Genomic DNA, 23,662 nt, shown 5'->3' on the forward strand with positions numbered 1-23,662 from the left:
AAGAGGCTGACTCTGTGCAGAGGCAGTCTTTTCATGCCTTCTGCCTTCTGGAACAGGGTTCCAGCAGCCAACTGGGCCAGGATTTAAAATGGAACCTACAACTAGGATATGAAGCAAAAAGATAAGAGAGTCCCTCAGAACTTTCTAGAAGTGCCATATTTACTCTGGACTGGCTACCTCTGGACTACTTTTACATGAAGGAATCAATGCTTGTGATTTTATTGTTGTTGTTTTGTCATTATGGTTGTATTCAGCTCTATTATAAACCTAACTGATTGAACTGGCAGAAGGAAAAAATAAATCACAGGATCCATGACTCAGGCTCTTGCTTCTTAATGTGTGGTCCCTGGAAGAGCAGCGTGGGTATCACTGGAGCCTTGCTAGTAATGCTGAGGCTCAGGCCCCTCCAAGATCTACTAATTACAAATCCCCATCTTAACAAGATCCCCAGGTGATCTGGATACACAGTTTGAGAAGTTTGAGTAGCACTGACTTAGATTAAATTCCCTTTGAGAAACTAGACTAAATAGCATGGATTTGAATGACTTGCTGGGCAATATTCTTATTACTAGATTTATACCTGGGGGGGGAAAGACCCTAAGAAATATGACCTGATTTTGAGATCAGATGTCAAACATATTTTTTCAAATAACAACTTTCTCAATAGGTTCAAAATGCACTAAAGAAAACAGTGTTAGGACTATAAGACAATAGAATCCTTAACAGCCATTTGTAAGCTTCCCACTACAGGAAAACAAAGACCAGGAAAAACTTGCTGGACACCAGGAATCAGACCATATAAGGAATTAAAACTGTCCTAAAGATACCTGAACTCACATCCGCATTCCATCCACATTCTAAGCCCACCAACTCAGCCCCAGACCACTGAGGACTCCACCCCGCAAAAGGACTCCCAGTCAGTAATTGCAATTCTTTAAAAGCACAAGAAGTTTTGAATCATTTAATTTTAGTTACTTTCCAAATAGTTTTTCTACAACAGTATTTTAGATATAATTTACATACAACAAAATACCCAGATCTTCATTTTACTACCAGATGAGTTTAACAATAATATTCACCCATGTAACCACTATCTAAGCATAGGGGTGTCCGTCCCATCACCCCAGAAAGTTCTCTCAAGTTGCTCTGCAATCATTCCCCACCTCCACCTGCCACACAGAGGCAGCCACTTCTACAGCAGATCTCCTTCTTATGTGACCAGAAAATGGAACCAAAAATTATTTTTACAATTTAAAGCTGATAAAATAGTACTGAGAACCATAAAGTTCCATGTTGCCTGCATGTGCTCTTAATATGTTTTAATACTCTATCAAAAGCTTACCTACTGTGTGATAGAAAGGCATGCAAAAGACCTTGAGTTTTGTTCTCTTGTGTTGATACAATTTGCTAAAACATTGACTACACTTAAGTGGATTCTTGATCTATTTCCTTTAAGGAGCTATAAAGAAGTTTTATATAGGTTTTCTTCTTATGGGAGACTCTGATTTCAAGTAGTGCCTCCTGCCCTCTAATTTCTGATATCAGAAGAACTAGAAAGTAGAACAACTTGCAGTTGAAAATACAATTTACTTAAAAAAAAATTTTTTTATTATGCCAGGTTATTATTGAGTTGAAGTGTAGAGTTAATAAGCTAAACATTGTTCCTTTTGTCCTAATCCAATCCATTCAATTAAATATTTGTTCACAGAGAGGGATCTGTGAGCATTAGTCTCCTTCTTAGAATAAATTTACTACACCAATTTTTCAATAGTTCGATTTCCCCAATTTTAGGAGATAGCCAATGATCATTTACACAATCCTTAGAAGGAAATCTATGAGAAAGGCACTTTTAGGTTTTGGTACACTGAAAATGTAAGATACCATTAATATTAATTGTTTTACTTACAAACCCAAGCAACCAGTCCTGAAGTGTCATATCAAAAACAAAATGTATTCGACCATGCACAGTGCAATTCCTGGTTACTCTCAGCCAACTCATCCATATCCTAGGGACTCATTTTGCCTCTAATTACAACCAATGGTGCCCCAGCATTCCAGGGTCAGAGCTCTGTCCTGGGGTGCATTGCTGCATACTTGGGTGCCAGCTCCTTGATCAGATTCACGTAGTCGGCTTTCTCCGCGCAGGCCCTGCATTCTTCTCCCCAGCTGTACAGGATCTGTTTCAGCTCTGCCACTCGCATCTTCCATAGGTCCACTGATGCTAAGTCTAATTTCTTTTCTAAATGGCAAAAAGGAAAAACACAATTTTTAAAAAACAACTCTGAAACGTTTAGAAAGGCAAATGGTGTTACTTAATCTGGGTGCTGGCAACCTTATGATCCAATGTGGAGAACAGTTCCAATTTCTATGGAAATCGAGAACCTAAAGAAAGTGTATATATACAGAGCTAGTGGGATAAGTTGTTCCATCAGACTTTCTCTCCATGGAATTATACTTGCTTCAAAACGGGGGCTTCAAAACTGCTGTTACCGCCCCATGCCTTCTCAAGATCAACAATCCTAAAATAACAGCACACATTCTAATTGCTGCTCCTAAGGTAAAAGAAGGAAACCAATAAAAAGGGATTCCTTGGGACAAACCGTGTGTGGCCAGCTGAAATCCATAGGCCATAAATAGCTAGAAAGTTATGGCTCACTTTTTATATAAAGATGTGTCTTCAGTAAAACAGACATTCATTTACAAAGCACTACAAAATCTTTAAATACAAATATATAGAAATTCAAACACGTGAATATATTTAGGAGCATTTTTATTGATCCTTATTTGTTTTTGCTTAACCTCGCCTGATCCCCCACCCCTACTGGAATTACTAATTTATCACAGCATTCACTTACAGTCCTTTGGGGGATACCCACTTCTCTATGCTGCTGCTTCAGTGCCAGCCAACCTAGCTTCTAACATTCTTGCCAATAATACTTGTCACCAACATCTAACTCCTTTAGCAAGACTACATTTCCCTTTTCACAAATCGTCTGCGGAGAATGTTAAGACTCAACTGCTTCTCTATTGTCAAGCCCCAAAACAGAAAAATAAATTAAGCTTACCTATAATATACTTTTGATTATAATTCCCCTATCAGAAAGGGGTAATTTTCCTTAAATTTATACAATGTTTTAAGTCAATTATATCTCAATAATAAAAGTTGGATTTTAAAGCACTGTTTATTTGTAGGGTCAAATACAGATGAAAGGGTCAGCCACCCTTACATTTTTTATAGTGATCCCCATCCTTTTAAGATACAGAACAAGAAAAAATATTATTTCAGGTCAAAAACCAAATGACACCTTCCTAATTGAAAACATATCCAACTCTACACTTACCTTGATCATACTGGCATGGATGACTTGAAGAATTCCTTTAAAAGTAGAAGCATTTATAGCCCAAATTATTAATATCCCACTCAAAGGCCCCTGTTCAATCTCAACTTTCTTGCCAACAATAAGTAGGAAACAAAAAATTAAGACTAGTGGTCAATTCAAGATAAATGGTTGAAGGAGAAATATATTTTCTTTCAAGTGTCAGTAGTTTCCTTGAGCTTTTCTAAAGAACTTGGAATCTGGTATTAATTTTAAAAATGGAAAACCTCTATGACACCCCAAAACTAAAAAAAAAAAAAAAAAAAAAAAAAAGGTTGATACTAAAATCAAAACTAGTTCATGATTCCCCAAGGGCCTCTAGTGGCCACTGTTGCCCAAATACTAGTAAATACTCATTTCTTAATAATATAATGTTTAATTTTTCTATTATTCAAGGAACCTAGTAACATCTCTGGCACATAATAGAAGATATTCAAAATAAAGGTATTGAATTAAAGATTCAGCCTAGGTTTGTCTCTTTCAAGACTATTGTTTATATGGACTCAGTGATTCCTGCCTCTACTTCATTACTTGAAAGCCAATAAAAAGGGATGCCTGTCCCATAATCACTACCCTGGAAGTTGGGCCTGCCATTGGCAAATTGAGAAACCTGGCATTTTTTTGATACCTTCTAACCTTAATCCTATTTAAAGCCAGCTATATAATTATGGTCCATAGGCATGTTACACAGCTATGTTGAAAAATAATTTGGAACTGGGTGCTAATTAGGTAGTTTACAATACTACACTGGTATGTAACATAAAACAATGACTTGAACAAAAGAAATGGGTCTCTATTGGTGGAATTTCAGGTATCGATATTAAGGCTAGGCTAAGGGAGGAATCCTCCCAGCATTTATCATATCTACTCAATCTACCCAGAAAGACTGGCCCAATAAGAAAGACTCAGTATAAGAATAGATTTATCTATGTGAAATATATAAGGTCAATGATAATTATTTAAATATCTTTCTTTCCTCACTGTTTATTTTAGGCACCCTCAATAAGGTTATTTCATTGGCAAAACCTGATTTGAAGTGAATTATCTATTTACCAAAATTTAAAGCTGGCAGAATAATAGGCAAATCTAAGGGGAAAGATGCACACACATTTAAAACTTCAAAGTCTTTACATCACCTTTGAATCTTTGAATAGATGCAACTTTCCTTAATAGGTTGCCAAGAGCTGAATTACCACGAGTAGTTGTTCCCCCGATATTTTGAAGTTTTCCTTGACATACACAGTTGACACTGCCTTGGTGATTTAAAAGCTTAAACTCTCCTAGTTGGGATGACAGTTTTACCTACACCTGATTGTGCCAATATTTATTTCTCTTACCCCCAAAAAAGATCAAGTGGCATTAAATATCACTCAGCAGCCTAACAACATAATGACAAATAGAGAATTTCTTTCCTTCTAACAAGTGACTTTATAGAAAAATAGCCTGTTTCGAGAATTGGCAATACTTCACACATCCTAGGAAAAAAAAGACTTGACTCCATTATACCATATTTCAGCTCACAGATTTGACTGTCCATCTTCTTGAGCTTCTCACAAATCTTCATTGCAGGCATGTGCACACTCATTGGACGAGTGACTTCACTTAGGATCTTTGTGGCTGCATCTTTTGTTGCTCCTAGATAATAGCACTGATGGAGAATGAAGAGAACTTAGTGGCCCAGACACTGAGATAAGCAAGTGATAAGGTTTTGAAAAGTAAGAAAGAGGTTAACCTAGTTTTCATGGCCACGCTATTAAATTTCGAGTAGTGCTAAGACACCAGAAAACAAATGACTGCATTCCCGTGATCATCCTAATTAGATGTGCCCGACAGCTCACATGATGCTCCAAGGCTTGCTGAGTGTTTTCCTTGTGCCAGGTGCTGCTCTCAGGGCTTTACACATATTGACTTATTTAATTCTCACAACAATCCTGTGCAGTAAGTACATTATTATCCCCATTTCATACCCAAGCCAACTGAAGGTCACTCAGCTAGCAAGTAGAAGAGGTTACATTTTTTTTAAATCTAGCATTTGGGCTCTACAGTCAGTGCACTTTTTCATGTTATACTACCTTTCAAGCTACCCGACTTAAGCATTTCACACTTAAAAACAAAAAACTTAATGATACAAATAAATGCTGAGAGCTTTAAATGTGCCAGAGGTGAAGCTGTCAGCAATGCAACTTTAACTGGAAATTGAACATGACCATTTTAGGCAAAAGGAATTGCCCTAAGATTGTTTTTAGTGATATAAACCAATTTATTTAAAAAGTCATTTGTGTGTATCCAGGAAATATTATACAAATAACATTACATGAAAATTTCATTGGTTATGTATAAATAATAATATAAAATATTTGGAAAGGTTGAACTAATTGCCTCGGTAAGAAATAGAAAGTCTATCCATTCTTAACTCAGGACAGTAAATTCTCAATTAGACACTCAATTGTATAATTTTACTGAGAAAATATGGGCTTGGTTGTCTGTGGTTTGTCCAAAAGCAAAATTAAATCAGATGTATTCTAGATGAAAATTCATATGACTGCATTTCACTGGATGATCAATTTTTTTATATATTTTACTTTTTTTGTATTTATTTATTTATTTTTTACATATTTTACTGATTTTTTCTCCCCTCCCTCCCCAGAGTTCCATGTCCATTGGTTGTACTTATATGCATGTATACAAGTCCTTCAGTTGATCTATTATCTCCCCCAGATCCTCCTCCCCTCCCTGCTGAAATTTGACAATCTGCTTTGGATGATCAATTTTTGCTTGCTCTCTACAGTGAACATGCCCGAGGCCAGCATAATCAGGAGGACATTAAGTCCAACATAAGAAGTGTAAGTATTAGCACTTTCCCTCAAGTACAAGGTGAAAATATACCATACCAGGCGGTTTTCTTTTCCTTTGACGCCCAAGCAAAAGCTGACCAATTCTTTTTCTATGGTGTCCAGAGAAAAGTTAATTCCTCTGGCTATCAAGGAATTGTAGAATCGGTTCAAGAATTCTTCACATACTAGAAAGAACAAAGAAGTTATGTATTTATATACAAGATAACCACTACTACAATATGTATATGTCCTACTCATCAAATAAAAATGTAAGTATGATTCAATGTATTGTGACAATGAATTAAAATTTTAGGAAGAATGATTTGGGCCTGTAACTATTAGTTTAGGATTGGGCTTTGAGTAATATGAGATTATAGAATCAATCAATCCATCTTCAGAACCAAGTTCCACCTTAAATTAAAATATTCCTACAAATTTTGGCTGAGGTCCCCTGGCCCAGAGCCAGGTCTGGTGGCATAGCCTGAGGTCCTCTGGCCTGGTGCCGGGGTGGGGGGCACCGCCTAAGGTCCCCCAGCCTGGAACAGATCGGGGAGAGCACCCTGAAGTCCTCCATCAAGCCCAGCTGGATGGGGGATGCGACCTAAGATCCCCCGTCAAGCCCTGCTGAGCAGGGAGTCATGCCTTAAGGTCCTCTGTCAAACCCCACAGGGCAGGGGACACGCCATGAAATACTCCACCAAGCCCCACCAGGCAGGTTGTGGTCTGAGATCCCCCATCAACCCCTGCCTGGTGGGGGGGTGCAGCCTCAGGTCCCCTGGCCCAGGGCAGGAAGAACAGCCTGAGGTCCCCAGCCCAGCACTGTGGGGAGGGGGGGGGGGGTCCACACCTTGAGGACACCCGTCAAACCCCGCTGGGTACATGTGCAGCCTCAGTTTCCCTATTAAGCTCCATTAGGTGGGGGACACACCTTGAGATCCCCCATGAAGCCCCATCAGGTGGAGGACTCAGCCTCAGGTCGTCCAGTCCAGTGCCAGAATGGGGACCAAGATTCAGGTCCCTGCTGATTGCTTGTTAAAGCTCATTATGGGAACTCAGTCTTCGCTGTGGGTGCAGCCATCTTGTGTTACGGAAACCCCACCTCTGCTGTGGGCACTGCCATTTTGTGATGGTGTGGTGGTAAATTTGCATATGCCCTCTTTATTAGATAGGATTTTTAATTATATTTCCTATGCGGTGTTTTATATCCCCATGATGACTTTTAACCACCAATTTGGACTTCTTAATCCCTTCACCTGTTCACCCAGGGCTCCAACCCTTTCCCCTTTGGAAACCACTAGTCTTTTCTCTGTATCTATGAGTTTGTTTCTATTTTTTTGTTCATTTATTTTCTCTTTAAATTCAACATATAAGTGAAATCATATAGTATTTGTCTTTTTCTGTCTGACTTATTCCATTCAGCATAATACCCTCTAAATCCATCCATGCTATTGCAAACAGGAAGATATCATCCATTTTTATGGCCAAGTATTATTCCATTTTATATATGCACCACAACTTTTTTATTCACTCATCTATTGATGGGCACTTGTGTTGGTTTCATATCTTGGCTATTGTAAATAATGCTGCAATAAACATATTGGTGCATATATTCTTTCAATCTAGTGTTTTGGGTTTCTTTGGATATATACCTAGAAGTGGAATCATTGGGTCCATTTTTAATCTTTTGAGGAAACACCATACTGTTTTCCATAGTGGCTGTACAAATCTGCATTCTCACCAACAGTGCATAAGAGTTTCCTTTTCTCCATATCCTCACCAACAGTTGTTGTTGATTTATTGATGATAGCCATTCTGACAGGTGTAAGGTGATATCTCATTGTGGGATATTTAACATTTATCTGATTAGTAATGTTTAGCATCTTTGCATATGTATATTCACCATCTCTGTGCTCTCTTTGGAGAAGTGTCTCCATAGGCCCTCTGCCCATTTTTTAACTGGATTGTTTGCTTTTCTGGTGTTGAGTTATATGAGTTCTTTCTGAATATTGAATATTAACCCATTTTCAGATGTATAATTGGTAAATTTGTTTTCTTTTCTTTTTCTGATAGTTTCTTTGTGCAAAACTTTTTAGTTTGACATAGTTCCATTTGCTTATTTTTTCTTTTGTTTCCCTTGCCTAAGGATATATCAGAAAAATATTGGTAAGAGAGATGTCAGATATTTTACTGCCTATACTTTCTTCTAGGAATTTTATGCTTTTGAATTTATTTTTAATATATTTTATTGATTTTTTACAGAGAGGAAGAAAGAGAGATAGAGAGTTAGAAACGTCGATGAGAGAAAAACATCAACCAGCTGCCTCCTGCACACCCCCTACTGGGGATGTGCTCGCAACCAACATATATGCCCCTGACCGGAATCAAACCCGGGACCTTTCAGTCCGCAGACCGACGCTCTACCACTGAGCCAAACCGGTTTCGGCGTGCTTTTGAATTTTTATATTTAAGTCTTTAACCCATTTTTACTTTATTCTTGTATATGGTGTAAGAAGGTGGCCTAGTTTCATTTATTTGCACATTTCTATCCAATTTTCCCAATACCAATATTGAAGAAACAGTTTTTATCCCATTGCATGTTCTTGACTCCTTTGTCAAATAGTAGTTGATCATAAAGGCATGGATTTATTTCTGGGCTCCCTTTTCTGTTTCATTGATCTATATGTCTGTTTTTATGTTAGTACCATGCTGCTTTGACTACTGTAAGTTTGTAGCATAGTTTGACATCAGGTAATGATTCCTCCAACTTTGTTCTTCTTTCTTAAGATTTCTGTAGTTATTCAGGGTCTTTGTGGCTCCATATACATTTTTGGACTATTTGTTCTAGTTCTGTAAAATGCGTCATTGGTATTTTGATAGGAATTTCATTGAACCTATACACTGAGTGGCCAGATTATTATGATATCTGAATGCATAATAACCTGGTCACTCAATATATATATTAGAGTTCCAGTGCATAAATTCGTGCATGGGTGGGGTCTGGCTAGTCTGGCCAGGGGGAGGGGACATGGTCAGTTGGCTGGCCTGCCTGCTGGTTGAACTCTGGTCAAGGGAACAATTTGCATATCAGCCTTTTATTATATAGGATATACACTGAGTGGCCAGATTATTATGTGTTCAGAGATCATAATAATCTGGCCACTCAGTGTGTGTGTGTGTGTTGCATAATTGTTTTATCATCTGTGTTTGATAATTCTGATCTCTAATAGTTTATGACCGTGTTTCTTTTTTTGTTCTATGATTCTTGCTCCTGGTGCCTTGTTTTGTTGTGTGCTTGGTTATTTTGTACTGCATGATGTCCACAGTCCTTGAAACATATTTGTGGAGATTATGTGAGGCCTAAGATAAAGATGCCTTATTTCCATAAAGGATTTGTGTTTGTAGTTATCAGGTCTAACTGGGACCTCATTAAACTAAGAAGATACTTTGAAGTTTTTTGAGAATTGATGTGAATTTTGACTGCAAATTCAAGTGAGGGACATCTTGTGGTTATAATCTCTCAGAGATGTTTTCCTTTTCCTTTTCTTCTACCCTGCTCAGCATCAAGGAAAATTTCCTTATGATCTTTTATGAGTAAGGATGGGCTAAGTTTACTACTTATTCAACCTTAATTTGAGAAAGAAATCCTTTGGAGACCCCAGGTTAATGTAAAAGAGTTCTAGTAGACAGATTTGCCACTTAAAACAAGTCTTCTGTATCCCTCACACCAAAGGTCACCTTTACACTGACTGGCCAGTGTCCCCAAGGCAAAATGACTTCTCTCTCAGAATTGCTGCTTTCCTTTCCACTTTGTTCTATTCAGTCTTTGCCAGCTCTTTGGTTCTTTTATGATATTTTTAATTTTTCACCAGTATTTGTAGCACCACCTGGCCAGAGGATTGCTATAAACTGACTCACATTCTAAATTCTAACCAGCATGATTCTTTTTTTTTAATCCTCACCTGAGGATATGCTTATTGATTTTAGAGAGAGGAAGAGAGAGAAAAAACATCAATCTGAGAGAAATATCAATTGGTTACCTTCCATAAACAATCTGACTTGGAATTGAACCTGCAAACTTTTGGCGCTCAGGCTCTGGTGTCAGCCTCCCTGGGTCCAAATTCTGGCTTTACTCCCTACTACCTGTGGGACCTTGAACCTTTAAAGCATTGCTAATTCATCTGTCAATTTAATCACCATTCATTTGAAGGTCATCAGTCTTTTTTCTCTGTGGTTAAGATTTTCTCCTTTTTTTCCTCCCAATTCCTTTATCATGTGATTAGATATTAGTCATACAATCTTATTTCTTTGGTTTGGGGCATATTGGACTTCCCAATCTGTGGATTCATGTCATCCATGAGTTTGGAAAATTGAGCTATCCTCTTCTTCTGGAAGTACAGTTAACCTATGTCAGAATTCCTTTGTATCCTCATTTTACCTTCATCTTCCTTTCATAAATTTTCTTTCTTATATCTCAAAGATTCCTTCTTGATAATTACTTCAATTTTCTAACTAATTCTTTTCTCAGCTGTTTAATCTACTGTTAACCCATTAATTTCTAATTGTAGAAGTTTGGGGGGGTTTCTTTAACTATGGTTGGACTTTTATTAATTGCCTCCTGCCCTTTATATCTTCAATTCCTTCCTTTGTTTCTTTAAACATGGTAAACATTTTATATTCTACTAGAGGTACAATGTACGAAATTCGGGTAAGGGGCTCATCCCTCACAGTTGTGGTGGCTTGCCTCAGCCCTCACAGCCCTGGCTTCATCCGGAAGGTCATTCAGCTGTCCAGCATAATTAGCATATTATGCTTATATTGTTATAGATCCCTAGTAATTCCAATACCTGAGTCTTTTCTGGTGTGTTTCTCTGTCTCTAGTCTCAACTGGCTATCACTTATGGTGCCTTTATTTTCTATGGGTTTGTCATTTTTCTGAATATAAGCTTTATTTCTTGGAACTTCAGCTGTGGGAATTATTTGAGGACTAAGTGGAAGGAGGATTCCTATAGGTAAGACTAGCATTTGTTGATGTTTGCTTGAAACTCCTTTAAATTATCTATTTACAATGTTTTGAACCATCCATATTACATGAATTTGGGCTTCAGACCATATGTGAATTAGCTTGTGATTATTAATTATTGGGAGATATTTTTGTTTCCCGTTAATACTTAAAAAGTTCAAGTAATACAATTCCTTTTTAGTCTGTGAAGATGGTAGTAGAGTTGTTCTTATACACACACCCTTACCTTTCATAATGAAGGTCTAGTTCTTTAGAGTTCCAAATTAATTAGCGAAGGGGAAGGGGAAGGACCTAGTATTACACTTCTAACTTGGGAGAGTCTTCGCTTTTTTATTCTCTTCCATGTACCCAAAGTCATGAAAACCTAAGTTCAGAATGCTAGGTAGCAAATGCTCTCAAGGCAAAAGTCAACTTCAGAATTTAACTGGATCCCACTGTGGATTGATAACAACATACACTGAGTGGCCAGATTATTAGGATCTCTGAACACATAATAATCTGGCCACTCGGTGTATATCCTATATAATAAAAGGCTAATGTGCAAATTGTCTGCTGGACCATGAGTTCGACAAGCAGGCAGGCCGGCCAACCGCCCATGTTCCCTCCCCATGGGCAGGCTTGCCTGACCCCACCTGTGCACGAACTCATGCACCGGGCCTGTAATACACACACACACACACACACACACACACACACACACACGTGCGCGCGCGCGCGCGCGCACATGCACGCAATCAGAGATCACTCAGTGTATATACATACCTTTGTTCAGAACAATTACTGAACACTAGGAGAACTCTATTGGATACTGTGGGGAAAATATAGAAACACAGACCTGGGGGAAAGTGGGAGACCACTGAAAGATATTAAATAAGGGAGTAGCATGATAACACTGCTATAGACTAGAAAGGAGGAAGAAAGGTGACAAGAAGGAAGAAGGAAGATAAATGGTGAATATCTGTAACAAGGCAATGGAGCTGGGGAAGGGGAAAGGAGACAACCAGAAGGTAGAATAAATGGACATAGTGACTGATGGGCATAGGGATCAGGGAGGAAGAAAAGTCTAGTCTAGTTTACCAGGTAGATATTGACACAACATAATAGGTTTTGGGGACTGAGAAGGGAGATGATGATGACTTTGGGGATGTCCAGTAGTCAATTGGATGTAAGTTCTGGGACTCTCAAAAGGAGGAGGATTAGATATAAATATTTGGGATTAACCAGACTATAGTTAGATGGATTCTGATTGTACAGAAAAGTGTGTAGAATGAGAAAAGAGGAGTGGGCAGAAGACAGAACTCTGGAAAATTCTAATAGTGAAGACTTGGCTAGAGAGTTACTTCCTATCTCTGCCACCATGAACAAGGTGGCAGAGATAGGAAGTAAAGGCAAGAAAAAAGCGTTCAGCATCAATGCCATCAAAACAAGGAAGCTTCTGAAAGAGAAAGAAGTCAGTGGTGTCCCATGCCACAGTCAAGGTAAGAATGGAAATTTGCCCTAACTGGTTTGGCCCAGTGGGGGGTATGCAGGAGGCAGCTGGTTGATGTTTTTCTCTCACTAATGTTTCTAACTATCTCTCCCTTCCACTATATAAAAAATCAATAAAATACCTATTTTTTAAAAAGAATGGAAATTTACTTCTTGGGCTTACATGAAGAGAATAACCTCACCATAAATTAATTGCCTAAAAAATTAGTAAGTTAAGTTTCTGGCATGTATTTATTGCTATAACTAGATAAGCATGCTCTTTTATTTGATGTGGGCTTTTTTTTTATTATTAAAATAGTCCCATAAGCAAACCTAAAATTATTTAAAAATAAAAGTGGCTTTTTTTAGTCTCATAATATGATGCTTTTTTTCTTATTTTTATTTTTTTTTTTACCATGGCTGTACCATAATACCATGTTTTTAATGAGATCTGAAAATTTTTCTATTTTTCCAGTAAGCCTCATATGACCTAATTAATGCAGGGGTCAGAAAATTAAATAATCTCATGGTCAGGCAAGTAAATGAATGGGTGAGAGAAATCCGAGTAGGAAAGACAGAAACAAGACCTGGAGAACACATGTCCTTTCTAAAAAGAGCAGCCACAGCCAGTTCCCACTACTTGGACATATGGGCTAGTCTTAACAGGTCACCTGAATTTTAAGAAAAGGCAGAAATCTGAATTTTTAAATATGAAGTCTTCCAATTTTAAAAGTAGCCAGTTGGTTTAAATATTTTTTTAAAACATTTTGCAAACTTAACATTTCAATAGGTCTAGGTGGCTCATGGACTATCATTATTTTACCTTTGCCTTGTAATGTGCATATAGCATTTTAATCTTATACCTTGAGGGAGATTAAGTGGTTAGTAATAAAAAACTCATATGCAGTAAGAGAACCAGATCTACAATCTATTTCTTAATTCTAAAACTAGAATTTCCTTTGCTGAAATTCTATAACTTCTTTAAACAAAGGAAATGAACACCCAGGTTAGACATGCAAGTTAATAATCACAATATGCTATAGTAAGTTCAGGAAAGATGCCATAAGCTTCACATTTAATTAATGCAGATGCTCTGGTTCTTATGAAATGTTTTTAGGTAGAAGCTACAGAAAATAAATTACCGATGACTAATCAATTGTTTCTGCCTCACAAATTCTGCATTTAATGTGTAGGACAAAATTATAACTTAGCTAAGTAAGTATCTACATAAAGGTTTTTTTTTAATATATCGTGTAGACATTTTTAATTTCTGGAGAAAAGTTTAATTATTGCAGGGCTTATAGAAAAAGCGGGCTTCAATTTCGAGGCTTTATTTAGTTGTAATACAATGTGTACCCATTCATTCAATTGTATACTGTGTATTTACAATTTCCTGTTAAGGAATGATAGAGTACAAGCTAACAGAAGAGTGAGGATATACATTTAAATTATTTCAATGAACGGAACATAGGTGTGTTCCGGTAATGCAGGAGAATTAAGCCAGTGCAGCTTTTATCTCAGCCCTCTGAAGGAGGTATTCTCATAGTGATTTCTGCCAGAACAAGGTATGTCCACCAGAGCCAGAGGGCAGGTGTTCAAGTCCGCAGCGGAGAGTGTATGAACTGAAAAGGAATCGTTCTTCTGTAAGTCTCCTCTAAGAAGTTAATATTCAATATAACTTCTTTGTAAAGCAACTTTTCCCTGGAGTCTTAACAAAACAAACGTCATGCCCTCAGGGTCCTTAGGTAAGCCACCTCAACTCAGTTACAACCTGTCATGTTGTATTTTCCATTGGGGAGTTGCAATCTAATTTGAACGAAAAAGACACGGCCTGCTCAAGGAGGCACAGTCCGCCCGCCGGCTGGAGCGGCTGCATCAGGTCGGCACCTAGGTCGTCTGAATCCTGCCGCACAAAACCGACCCTCCGATCCCAACCCACCAGCCTAGCCTACGCCGTTTGCCTGCCATCAGGAGTCGGGCCGGGCTGTAACTCTGCCTGGGCACGGGCGCAGGGGCCGGGACACTGGACCGGGCCCGCGTGTTCTGAGTGAGACGTTATTTATAGCCACGGCCTAAAGCCAAAGCCGACGGCGGGCCGATGCAGCGCGGTGCCAGCGCCATGCAAGCAGGTCTCACACCGCTCACCTTCACAGTCGGCCCCCGCGTGCCCCCCGGCCTCCTGGCCCAGCGCCGGCACCGGGTTAGAGACCCAAAGGCCGGCGCAAAAGGCCACCCAGACGGCGGGGCTCGCGCACCGCATGCTGAGCCGGCAGCTCGGACGCCCAGGCCGGCTGCACGCACCGCGGGCCTTGACGCAGGCGCGCGGCTGCGCCGGAAGCTGGGAGCGGAGCGAGCCCGGAGTTACTAGGACAAGTGACGCAACACACTCAACCCACACTTGTCCAAGTTGCCATTGGCTCTCAATGAAGGGGCAAAAAATCCGGCGGAGCGAAGGAGCCCTTTCCTTTTTTTCTTTTTTAAAAAATATTATATACATGTATATACATAAATCTTAAAAAAAAAAAAAAAAAAAAAAAAAAAAAAAAAAAAAAAAAACCTGATCTGCGCGTGCGCACTACAGCACACGCTGTGCGGTTTCAGCGGGTCAGGTAGAGACGCACAAAAGCGATTCGTCGGCTGCCGTGCGAGAGGCGGGACCTTCACGCTGATTGGCTACAACGCGGGAGGCCGCGGCGTTCGGACCGACGCGGTAGGCGGGCGGGAACGTGGACTCTCCGCGGTGCCTGATGGGGATGTTGGGAGCCGGAGACCTGTAGTCGGCGGGGGACCACTCTACTGCCGCCGCCTTCTCTGCCGCCTCATGGCGGCCATCGGAGTTCACCTGGGCTGCACATCAGCCTGCGTGGCCGTCTATAAGGTGAGGGCTTGGGGGGCTGGGCTGCGGGCCCAGTGTCAGCCACCCCGCTGTTTGAGTGCGTGTCCAGGTCTTTAGTCACCGTAGACGCGGGGAGCGGCGAGGCTTCACTGCGGGGAAGTTTCGAAGTAAAAGGGCCGGCTTCATCGCCTGCGGCTCCGGAAAGCCAGCCGCGGCCGGGAGGGAGGGTCGTGAGGACGCCGGCGAGCGGGGTCCGAGGACGTCAGGGCCGCGGGAGGTGTAGTGGCCGCAGGAGGCCCGGAGGGTCTGCGGGGTGTAGTGGCCGCAGGAGGCCCGGAGGGTCTGCGGGGTGTAGTGGCCGCAGGAGGCCCGGAGGTTTCTGGACCTTTACCGGGAAGGGGCGGGAAGGCAGTGACCTGGGGCTGGAGCTGTCCTTGATCCTGCGCGGCGTGTGAAGCGAGTTGATGGAGCGGGGTCTAGTGTCTTGCCTTTCTGGAAATGAAAAGAGCGTGACAAGCAGTGCTGGCCTTCCTCGCCAGTGGGGAGGCGGAAGGAACAATAATACTGAACTCCCCTGACACCAGACTCACGTTTAAATGTTAGATGACTTGTAAGGAAAAGCCAAAGGGTTAGTGCCACTTCATCATATGTAGAAAAAAGGAAGAAAGAGGTATTTGTAGGGGAAGGAAAAGAAGTAGAAAGGGTGGTGAAATTGTTATTGGATATAGGTTATGTTTATTTCCATTATTGACTATGCAGAGAAGACTGGGGAAAATGAGGCAGTTCTTTATGGAATGTTGACCTTTTCATAAAATCCAGTCAATGAATAGTTGCAAATAAATCTACAGGTTTAAAATATTGATAGATCAGTATTTCCACATATATGGCAAAGTAACACTGGCCCACATATGTCTCAGTATGTCCTATGAGTCTATTTAATTCAGAGTAACTACTATATTTTTCTCCAGGATGGCCGGGCTGATGTGGTTGCAAATGATGCAGGTGACAGAGTTACTCCAGCTGTTGTTGCCTACTCAGAAAATGAAGAGGTACTATTCCCCTCATATTTTTGCTTTGAAATAAGTAAAAATTACATGCATTGTAATATATTGCTCTTTTCCAGGTGGTTGGATTGGCAGCAAAACAAAGTAGAATAAGAAATATTTCAAATACAGTAATGAAAGTAAAGCAGATCCTTGGCCGAAGGTATGGAATAAAATATTACTTTAACATATAGGTAATAAAAATGTGTTTACATTCTAAGCATAATGTGGAATGAAACTAGAAACACCATTTGTTTTTTCTAGGTTTGTTTTTTTTCTGAGTTATTTCAGAGAGTCTTTCAGTAGCCACTTTCTTTTGATGATTAATGTCACATCTTCTCAAAGATGGGTTTCATACGGTTGTTTCTTGCGGACAGGTCTGTTTGTATTGATATATACCAACATTCCTTTCATTTTGATAGTTTGTGTCATTCAGAGGTGGTAATTTGGAATTTTTACACTGAGGGAACGTGAAAGATTTTGGGGGACTTTGATTACTTTGCATTGTAGTTGATTTTTGCAAAATCTATTACATTTGGTTATAATTTATGTAGATACTATCAATTTTCTTTGGGTCCTTTTATGACACTTTCTGGGAACTAACTTTTCCAGTGGCTTATAAATTTAATCATTAGAGAAACAGTTTAAGTAGCATCTTATGCAAGAATCAGGTTAATCATCTGTTACAGCTTTAATTAAAAGATTAAACAGTCTTGCTTCCCCAGACTCATGTCTCCTCAAATTATAGATTATCATAATACTTAGGGGATTTCATTTTCACTGTAATAGTAACACTTGAAATAGTATAAGTTTTCAGAGTGCTTTCACATCTATTATTTTATTTCTCTCAAATCCCTATGAGATCATCGGGGCAGGTTTTATCTCTTTCCATTTATATTTTATTTCTCTCAACTCCCTATGAGATCATCAGGGCAGGTTTTATCTCTTTCCATTTATAGATGAGAAAAATCAAGGCACAGAGAAGTAAGGGAGGTGAACTAGATAGGACTACAATTCGGGACTCCTAACCTGGACTCAGGTTTTCTTTCTGTGTTGTTCTGTTGAGAATTTAATAGAAATTTTCTTAATGTTGATTTATTTTTTTATGCATATAGATTTTTTTAAATTATCCTTTACCTGTAGTTAAACTGAACTTGGCTCCCCCCCTGCCCCCCTTGTAGGATAGCTATGCACAAAATCAGAAGCATTTTATAGAGAATTGAAATTTTTGTGGTGATGATGATGGTGATAAATTAGGTGTTTTCAAAGATGTTCAAATTATAAGTTCTGAAAAAACAACAAGGAATTATAGATGGATGTTGAAGCTAGATTCACTGTAAGCCACCAACAATATGTAATTTTAATTGAACTTTAATATTTGCGTACTTGTACATAAATGTAAGAAATAATTCAAAGAGATGCTATACTTTACTATATATCACTTTCTCCCAATAATAACATCTTACAAAATTATAGTATAGTCTCACAAGCTGGTATTGACATTGATATAATCAAGATTTAGAACATGTCCACAGATCCTAGTAGTCCATTTGTTTCATGTTGCTATTTTGTGGCAGACATTTGGAGTAAAGATGTGGTTGTCTTTTGCTGTATTATGCAAAAAGCTTTGTATTAACAATAATTTAAGATTACTTTTCTGGCCCTGAAAGTTAAACTTTAACGAAGGAGTGCAATGGTGGCAGTCAGATGGGTAATACATAGCCACAGTATGCTGCTTGAAGCAAGGTTAGTGAAGGATGAGCATCCTTCAGACAAACTGCTATACCATGGTCCTGCTAGCTGCCTTATGCTCTGGATATTTCCCACTTCGTCTGTCTACTTAGAAGACAATGGTGGTTTTTACAGACACACAGGTATCCCAGGTTTCAGCCTTGGAACTATTCTGGCCTCCACGGAGGAGCCAGTCCCCTTGTTATCAAGTCAGTAGGGCCCTTTTTAGCCTCTGGGGCAGTGTCTATACTGGCTGAACTCCCAAAGTTGGGCTTTCTCAGTCTTGGCATCCTACCTGTTTGTGACCTACTTACAGGTAGCACTGCTTAACTTGCTGCCACAATTATCCTTACATCCTTCCTGTAACTCTCATTCCCCTGTGGCCTTCCAGCCAGAAATTTGGTCCTTGGATCTGGCTTCTCAGCAACTAGCCCTGAGAAGGAAGAATCTGTTGGCTCCTGAAAATAAATGGAAAGCACCCAGAGTTTCCCCACACCTTCAGATTTGGACCTTGCTGTCCAGGAGCTTTCGTCAGCTAGCCTTCCTTCCCAGTCCACTATGGCCAGTTCCAATAGCAGTGCGGGCATCCGGTGGTCCAGACAGGAGACGCGAACTCTTCTCTCCATACTAGGCGAGGCAGAATACATTCAACGCCTCCAGACTGTGCATCATAATGCAGATGTCTATCAGGCTGTGTCTCAGCGAATGCAGCAGGAAGGCTTCCGCCGCACGGATCGTCAGTGCCGCTCCAAGTTTAAAGTTCTGAAGGCATTATATTTAAAGGCATATGTTGCCCATGCCACAAGTATGGGTGACCCACCACACTGTCCATTTTATGAGACCTTGGATCAGCTTCTCCGAAATCAGGTAGTGACTGACCCAGACAACTTAATGGAGGATGTTGCTTGGGCTAAGCACTATACTCAGAACTTATTGGCCTCTGGCAACCCAGGGGAAGAGGGAACCGACATTCTGAAACCAAAAAGGACTCAGGCAGCAGATTATCAGCCTATCTCGAAAACAGTTAAGGAATCAGATGAGGATTGTCAACTGAGAATCACTGACCAGATGCAAGAAACCAGTGACCTTGAGGAGTCCTGGGATGAATCCTCAGGTGCAGGTAATTTCCAAACATGTAATTTCCCAGAGTCACTTGGTTCTAAACAACAGTATATGATTGGATGGTGGTGGTGGTGGTTTTTTGTTTGTTTGTTTGTTTGTTTTAACATAACCCCTGTTTTTGCCTCTGCCCTCTGTTTTTAAAACCTAATTACAAGATAATGGGCTCCAGGTGTTTAAAAGCTATGCCCCTGCCCCCCCCAGGTATGTAAGGTATAGAACTCTAAATGTAGAAGTACTCTTTTAGGACCAAACTATTTTGGCAATATTTATAATGGGTACTTAGGCGTTTGTGGATATAGAGAGGGTTGGATAGCTAAGTGGAAAGGGGCTCAGTAAGGCAGGGGGAAGGTTTTGGAGATAAGGTTACAATAGGCTAAAATGTCCAGACCAGAGAAATGAATTCTTCCCAGTCCCTTGTGGAGAGAGGACTTTCCAGGACCCACCACAGTTTTTTAATTGTCTCTCAGCTCTGCTGCTGGCTCCATGCCTTTCCTTAGCAGGAATGTCCTCTCTGCAACATTGTTGCTTTGTTTTTCAGGGTGCTCTCAAGGGACCCCCAGCTACAGCAGTTCCCACCACCTTTTCAGAGGTGCAGTTGCTCCCAGTCAGAGCAGCCCCATGACCAAACTGGGTGTGTCCGGTGAGCCCAGTCCCTGCACCAGCACCGGCCGAAACACTCCTGGGGTGGCCTTCACACAGCAGCCTCCAATCTCCTCCGGAGTTTCTTTTTCTGGTGGGGATAGGCCTTTGACCAGTGAGCCCCCTCCAAGGTGGGCAAGACGAAGAAGGCGGTCAGTGGCCAGGACTATTGCAGCTGAATTGGCAGAAAACAGGAGATTGGCACGAGAACTTTCAAAACGTGAGGAAGAAAAATTGGACAGGCTGATTGCCATTGGTGAGGAGGTCAGTGCTCAGCAAGACACTGCCAACGAGCTCCGCAGGGATGCCGTGATTGCAGTGAGACGCTTGGCAACAGCAGTGGAAGAGGCAACCGGTGCTTTTCAGCTAGGGCTTGAAAAATTGCTTCAGAGGTTAATTTCTAACACCAAAAGTTAGGAACTAATGATAAAAGGGTGTATATCCTAAACTGGTAGAAGCCCAGATCCAATACTTGGCTTTTGGTGACCTGGATCTTTTCCCATGTCCTCAGAAAAAGCGTGGATGAGCCGGAAATATGCAGACGAGTAGGAATACACCTGTTAGTTGTTTTCCCCAAACTTCTCCACTAATTGGAAGACTTCAGATATTTGAGAGGCGGCCTAATGGAAAGTGGATGGAGCCAACTCCAGAGCTAGTTAGCCCTGGCTTTGTCACTAATGTGAGGCAATTTAGTTTACCTCTCTGCACCAGTTTCCTCATCAGTAAAGTGGGAGCTAAGTAACAATTCCTAACCTGCCTACCTCACAGGGATGTTGTGAGGATCAAATAGCTAATAAATGTGAAAGGGTTCAAAAGCACCATATACACATGTAAGTTAATGTTTCTGACCTTGGCCGAGGTAAGGCAAGGATGCGGCACATTAGTTGACAAGATATAGAATTGTGGTTGTATATACCACGATGACTTCATTGCTTGAATAGCTTAACTTGATTGCTTTCTGAAGTTTAAAGTCTTCATTTTTTTTTTATGCTTCTATAGCTCAAGACTACTATAGACACAACATCTATTTGTACCTTTCTCTCATTTTCACTGCTGTATCTGTGACATACCTACTAGTAAGCACTCAATAGTCAAACCATCTTTCCCTCCATTTTAATAGTTCTTAGTCTCTATAGGATATATAATAATTCAGAACTGATAGGAAGCCACAATCATGTGTTATGGTTCATATTGATAATCTGATATAATGAGATACTGGCTGTTTATAAAATATTAAATGTAAGTAAATTCTTTGCATTCTATATTACTGGGGTTCTTTATATACATAATTACATATCTTTAAGCTTGAATTGCTAATTGATATCTTAGAAAGATTTAGGATAATATTAGTTTCCCGGGTGCTTTTTAGCTAATTTCATTCTTTTTTGTTAGCATTGTTTCTGTGTTAAGTGTTACAGAAGACAAGCACTAGAAAACTTTTCTTCTAGGGAACTTTCCAATATCACTCTTTTTCACATCATGTTGAAGAAAGATCACCTAATTAGTGGCATGTGGTAGAAAAGAACAGCTTTGGGAAGAGTTGAGCATGATGTGAATAAAGACTGCTTGCAATAAATAATTCCTTTTAAGCACAAGTTCTCAACAAATACATTCTATTTTCTCCAAAAAACACAGGTGTTGAGCCATATTTCCAATTTAAAAAGTTTTTCTTCAATCTATGAGCTGAAAAAACGTCTGAGCATGTTGGAAGAAGTTTTAAATTTTGCAGGCTTAGATGCTTAATGCAAGAAATACAAATAGGTGAAGAAATAGTCAAAAAACAGTGGGAACATACCTAGAACCATGAATAGATGGCAAACAAGTGAGCTGCTCTGTTAAGTGGATAATGTATGGAGGAGGCAGCTGCTGTGGTAGCATACACTGGAATCAAGTTAGAACTCCTGGGTTCTAATCCTGTCACCATTACATTGGCAAATCATTTGAATTATTTTAGGTCAATAAATGGAGGGATATGTGTCAGTTATAACTAGATAACACTAATGTAGGTAGATAGACATTTTGGAAAAACAGGGAAGTGCTTGGTGAAGAATTAGGCCTATACTAAATCTATTAATGGTGGCAAAATACTTAGGCAGTGATTTATTTGAGACGAAGTACTAAAGTATAAAAGTGGAGTTAAACTTTGAAGGTAGTATTGTGAAAAACTTAATGGGTAATGTAATCTTACTGTGGGAATAAAACTAAAGGAAAATAAAGTGAACAGAACAGAAATAGGAAAAATATTATAAAGAGGAGGGAAGTTGTAATAAGGGGACATAGTATAAAAGAAAATAAGCCCAGAAATCCTGCTTAAGTTCCAGGCCAAACCATTACTACCTATCCATCCTTTAATGGGTCATTTTACCATTCTACTGGTATATCTCAGGATCCTCACCCATTAAGAAATTGATAATGTCCTACCTACCTCACGGGATTGTTGTGAGCGTCAAAGAAACATAAATGTAAAAATGCTTTCATACATGGAAAGCACTATACTGTGACAGTAGTAGGAAAGAAGACCCTGTAACACATTAGTGCTGGTATGTCCCCTGTTAACCATGTAAGAGACAGGTAAGGAAGAGGAGGAAGATAAAATGGCATTGCTGATAAAGATGGTGATACTATGGTAGGATTAACGTTCTGCCTTCTTAAGATCATGATGTAAATAAGGTGCTCTGTATACTAACCTCCCACCATCCTTTGTTTTTCTGTTACATAATTAATCCTGGTGTGGACAAATAAAGTTTTTATTTGTATGTAGTTGTGGGTCAGTTCGGTACTTTCTGGTGCTATCTGTGATCATTTGTCGTCACCTGCATTCTTGCTTTCTGCTTTTCTGTTGGTTAATCTCCAGGTTCTTGCCTATACAAGAGCTATGTGTGCTTTCTGTCTTCACATAAGCCAGGGCCTTTTTGCATAGCAGTTGAGAAATAATTTTCCTTTCAAAGAGTTAAATTCCATAAAACAGCTTTTCCCAGCAAATATCTTCTCCGAGTGGTAGGTAGCCTACACAATAGGATAGATTATCCTGGTTGACTTAAATTCTGATCTAAAAACAACTGGTAAATGTGCACAATTTATAACATTGGTGCAAAAAAATTATTCTGGGCACACTTCATCTGATTCTTACTCTTATAGTTATTTGTCCAGGATATTGGGTTTTTGAAAAGGGAAGAAGGGGAGGGTTCAGTAGAAAGAATACTAAACTTTGCATTAAAGATCTGGATTCTGGCCAGTTCTGCCATTAACCATGTGACTTTGGGCAAGCTGTTTTACCTGTTTCCTCACTACCAATTTTTAGGTGATAGAGAAGGAAGTGTGGGGAATCTGCAAGTATTCAGACAGACTTTTAAGCCAAATTAGGCAATTTTAAACCCTTTTGTCTTTCACTTAATTATTCAGATTAGGGTCATCAGATGTTCAGTAATCCTTTAGTACAAGTATGTCAAACTCAAAGTAACTCAGGCCAAATATACAAGGTTTAAGTTTATGTGGGCTGCAAAAAAAAAAGCCTCAAATTTCATAGAAACATAGGTTTATTTCGATAGACATGCTGAATATAAAGGGCTGAAATAAATGAGTAATCGTTAAAA

The 23,662-nt window shown here is 39.8% G+C and overlaps 3 protein-coding genes across 6 annotated transcripts in view; 2 read left to right on the forward strand and 1 right to left on the reverse strand.

The window, feature by feature from the left end:
- Positions 1–947: 947 nt before the first annotated feature.
- Positions 948–15,042, reverse strand: CDNF (cerebral dopamine neurotrophic factor). Its single transcript, XM_084899112.1, has 4 exons — positions 14,844–15,042; positions 6,269–6,396; positions 4,884–5,025; positions 948–2,239 (listed from the first exon to the last, which is right to left on the reverse strand). The coding sequence occupies exons 1-4, from the start codon at positions 14,956–14,958 to the stop codon at positions 2,061–2,063; spliced, it is 564 nt and encodes a 187-aa protein (XP_084755238.1). The 5' UTR covers positions 14,959–15,042; the 3' UTR covers positions 948–2,060.
- A 406-nt stretch (positions 15,043–15,448) lies between these two features.
- The window catches only part of HSPA14 (heat shock protein family A (Hsp70) member 14), a 36,073-nt gene continuing 27,859 nt past the window's right edge, over positions 15,449–23,662 (forward strand). For both annotated transcript variants that reach the window (XR_014793573.1, XM_084868559.1), the window contains exons 1-3: positions 15,449–15,576; positions 16,503–16,583; positions 16,658–16,740. Coding sequence is in view for 1 of the 2 variants with exons in the window: in XM_084868559.1 (XP_084724685.1) it covers positions 15,520–15,576; positions 16,503–16,583; positions 16,658–16,740 (221 nt within the window). In the remaining variant the exon portion in view is untranslated. The remainder of the gene's footprint in view (positions 15,577–16,502; positions 16,584–16,657; positions 16,741–23,662) is intronic.
- Positions 16,528–20,927, forward strand: MSANTD7 (Myb/SANT DNA binding domain containing 7). 3 transcript variants are annotated; one of them, XM_084868803.1, is made up of 4 exons: positions 16,529–16,583; positions 16,658–16,740; positions 18,700–19,428; positions 19,969–20,910. In XM_084868803.1, the coding sequence occupies exons 3-4, from the start codon at positions 18,777–18,779 to the stop codon at positions 20,484–20,486; spliced, it is 1,170 nt and encodes a 389-aa protein (XP_084724929.1). In that variant the 5' UTR covers positions 16,529–16,583; positions 16,658–16,740; positions 18,700–18,776; the 3' UTR covers positions 20,487–20,910. The 3 variants fall into 3 exon arrangements, with proteins under 3 accessions (XP_084724931.1, XP_084724929.1, XP_084724930.1); XM_084868805.1 differs by lacking the exon at positions 18,700–19,428 and having other exon boundaries at positions 16,528–16,583; positions 19,969–20,927; XM_084868804.1 differs by lacking the exons at positions 16,529–16,583; positions 16,658–16,740 and having other exon boundaries at positions 18,778–19,428; positions 19,969–20,927.

This window comes from Pipistrellus hanaki, assembly GCF_964339955.1.
Source record: "Pipistrellus hanaki genome assembly, chromosome: 1".
In the NCBI taxonomy this organism is placed as follows: domain Eukaryota; kingdom Metazoa; phylum Chordata; class Mammalia; order Chiroptera; family Vespertilionidae; genus Pipistrellus; species Pipistrellus hanaki.

What these genes read in the sequence shown, in the direction of transcription:
- CDNF (XM_084899112.1), bottom strand. Translation starts at nt 14,958, where the DNA reads ATGCGGTGCGCGAGCCCCGCCGTCTGGGTGGCCTTTTGCGCCGGCCTT. An exon ending in AAGGAAAAGAAAACCGCCTG is followed by an intron (nt 5,026 to 6,268) that starts GTATGGTATATT and finishes ATTCTCCATCAG; the next exon opens with TGCTATTATCTAGGAGCAAC. An exon ending in AATCTGTGAGCTGAAATATG is followed by an intron (nt 2,240 to 4,883) that starts GTATAATGGAGT and finishes TTTGCCATTTAG; the next exon opens with AAAAGAAATTAGACTTAGCA.
- MSANTD7 (XM_084868803.1), top strand. Translation starts at nt 18,777, where the DNA reads ATGGAAAGCACCCAGAGTTTCCCCACACCTTCAGATTTGGACCTTGCT. An exon ending in GGATGAATCCTCAGGTGCAG is followed by an intron (nt 19,429 to 19,968) that starts GTAATTTCCAAA and finishes TTTGTTTTTCAG; the next exon opens with GGTGCTCTCAAGGGACCCCC.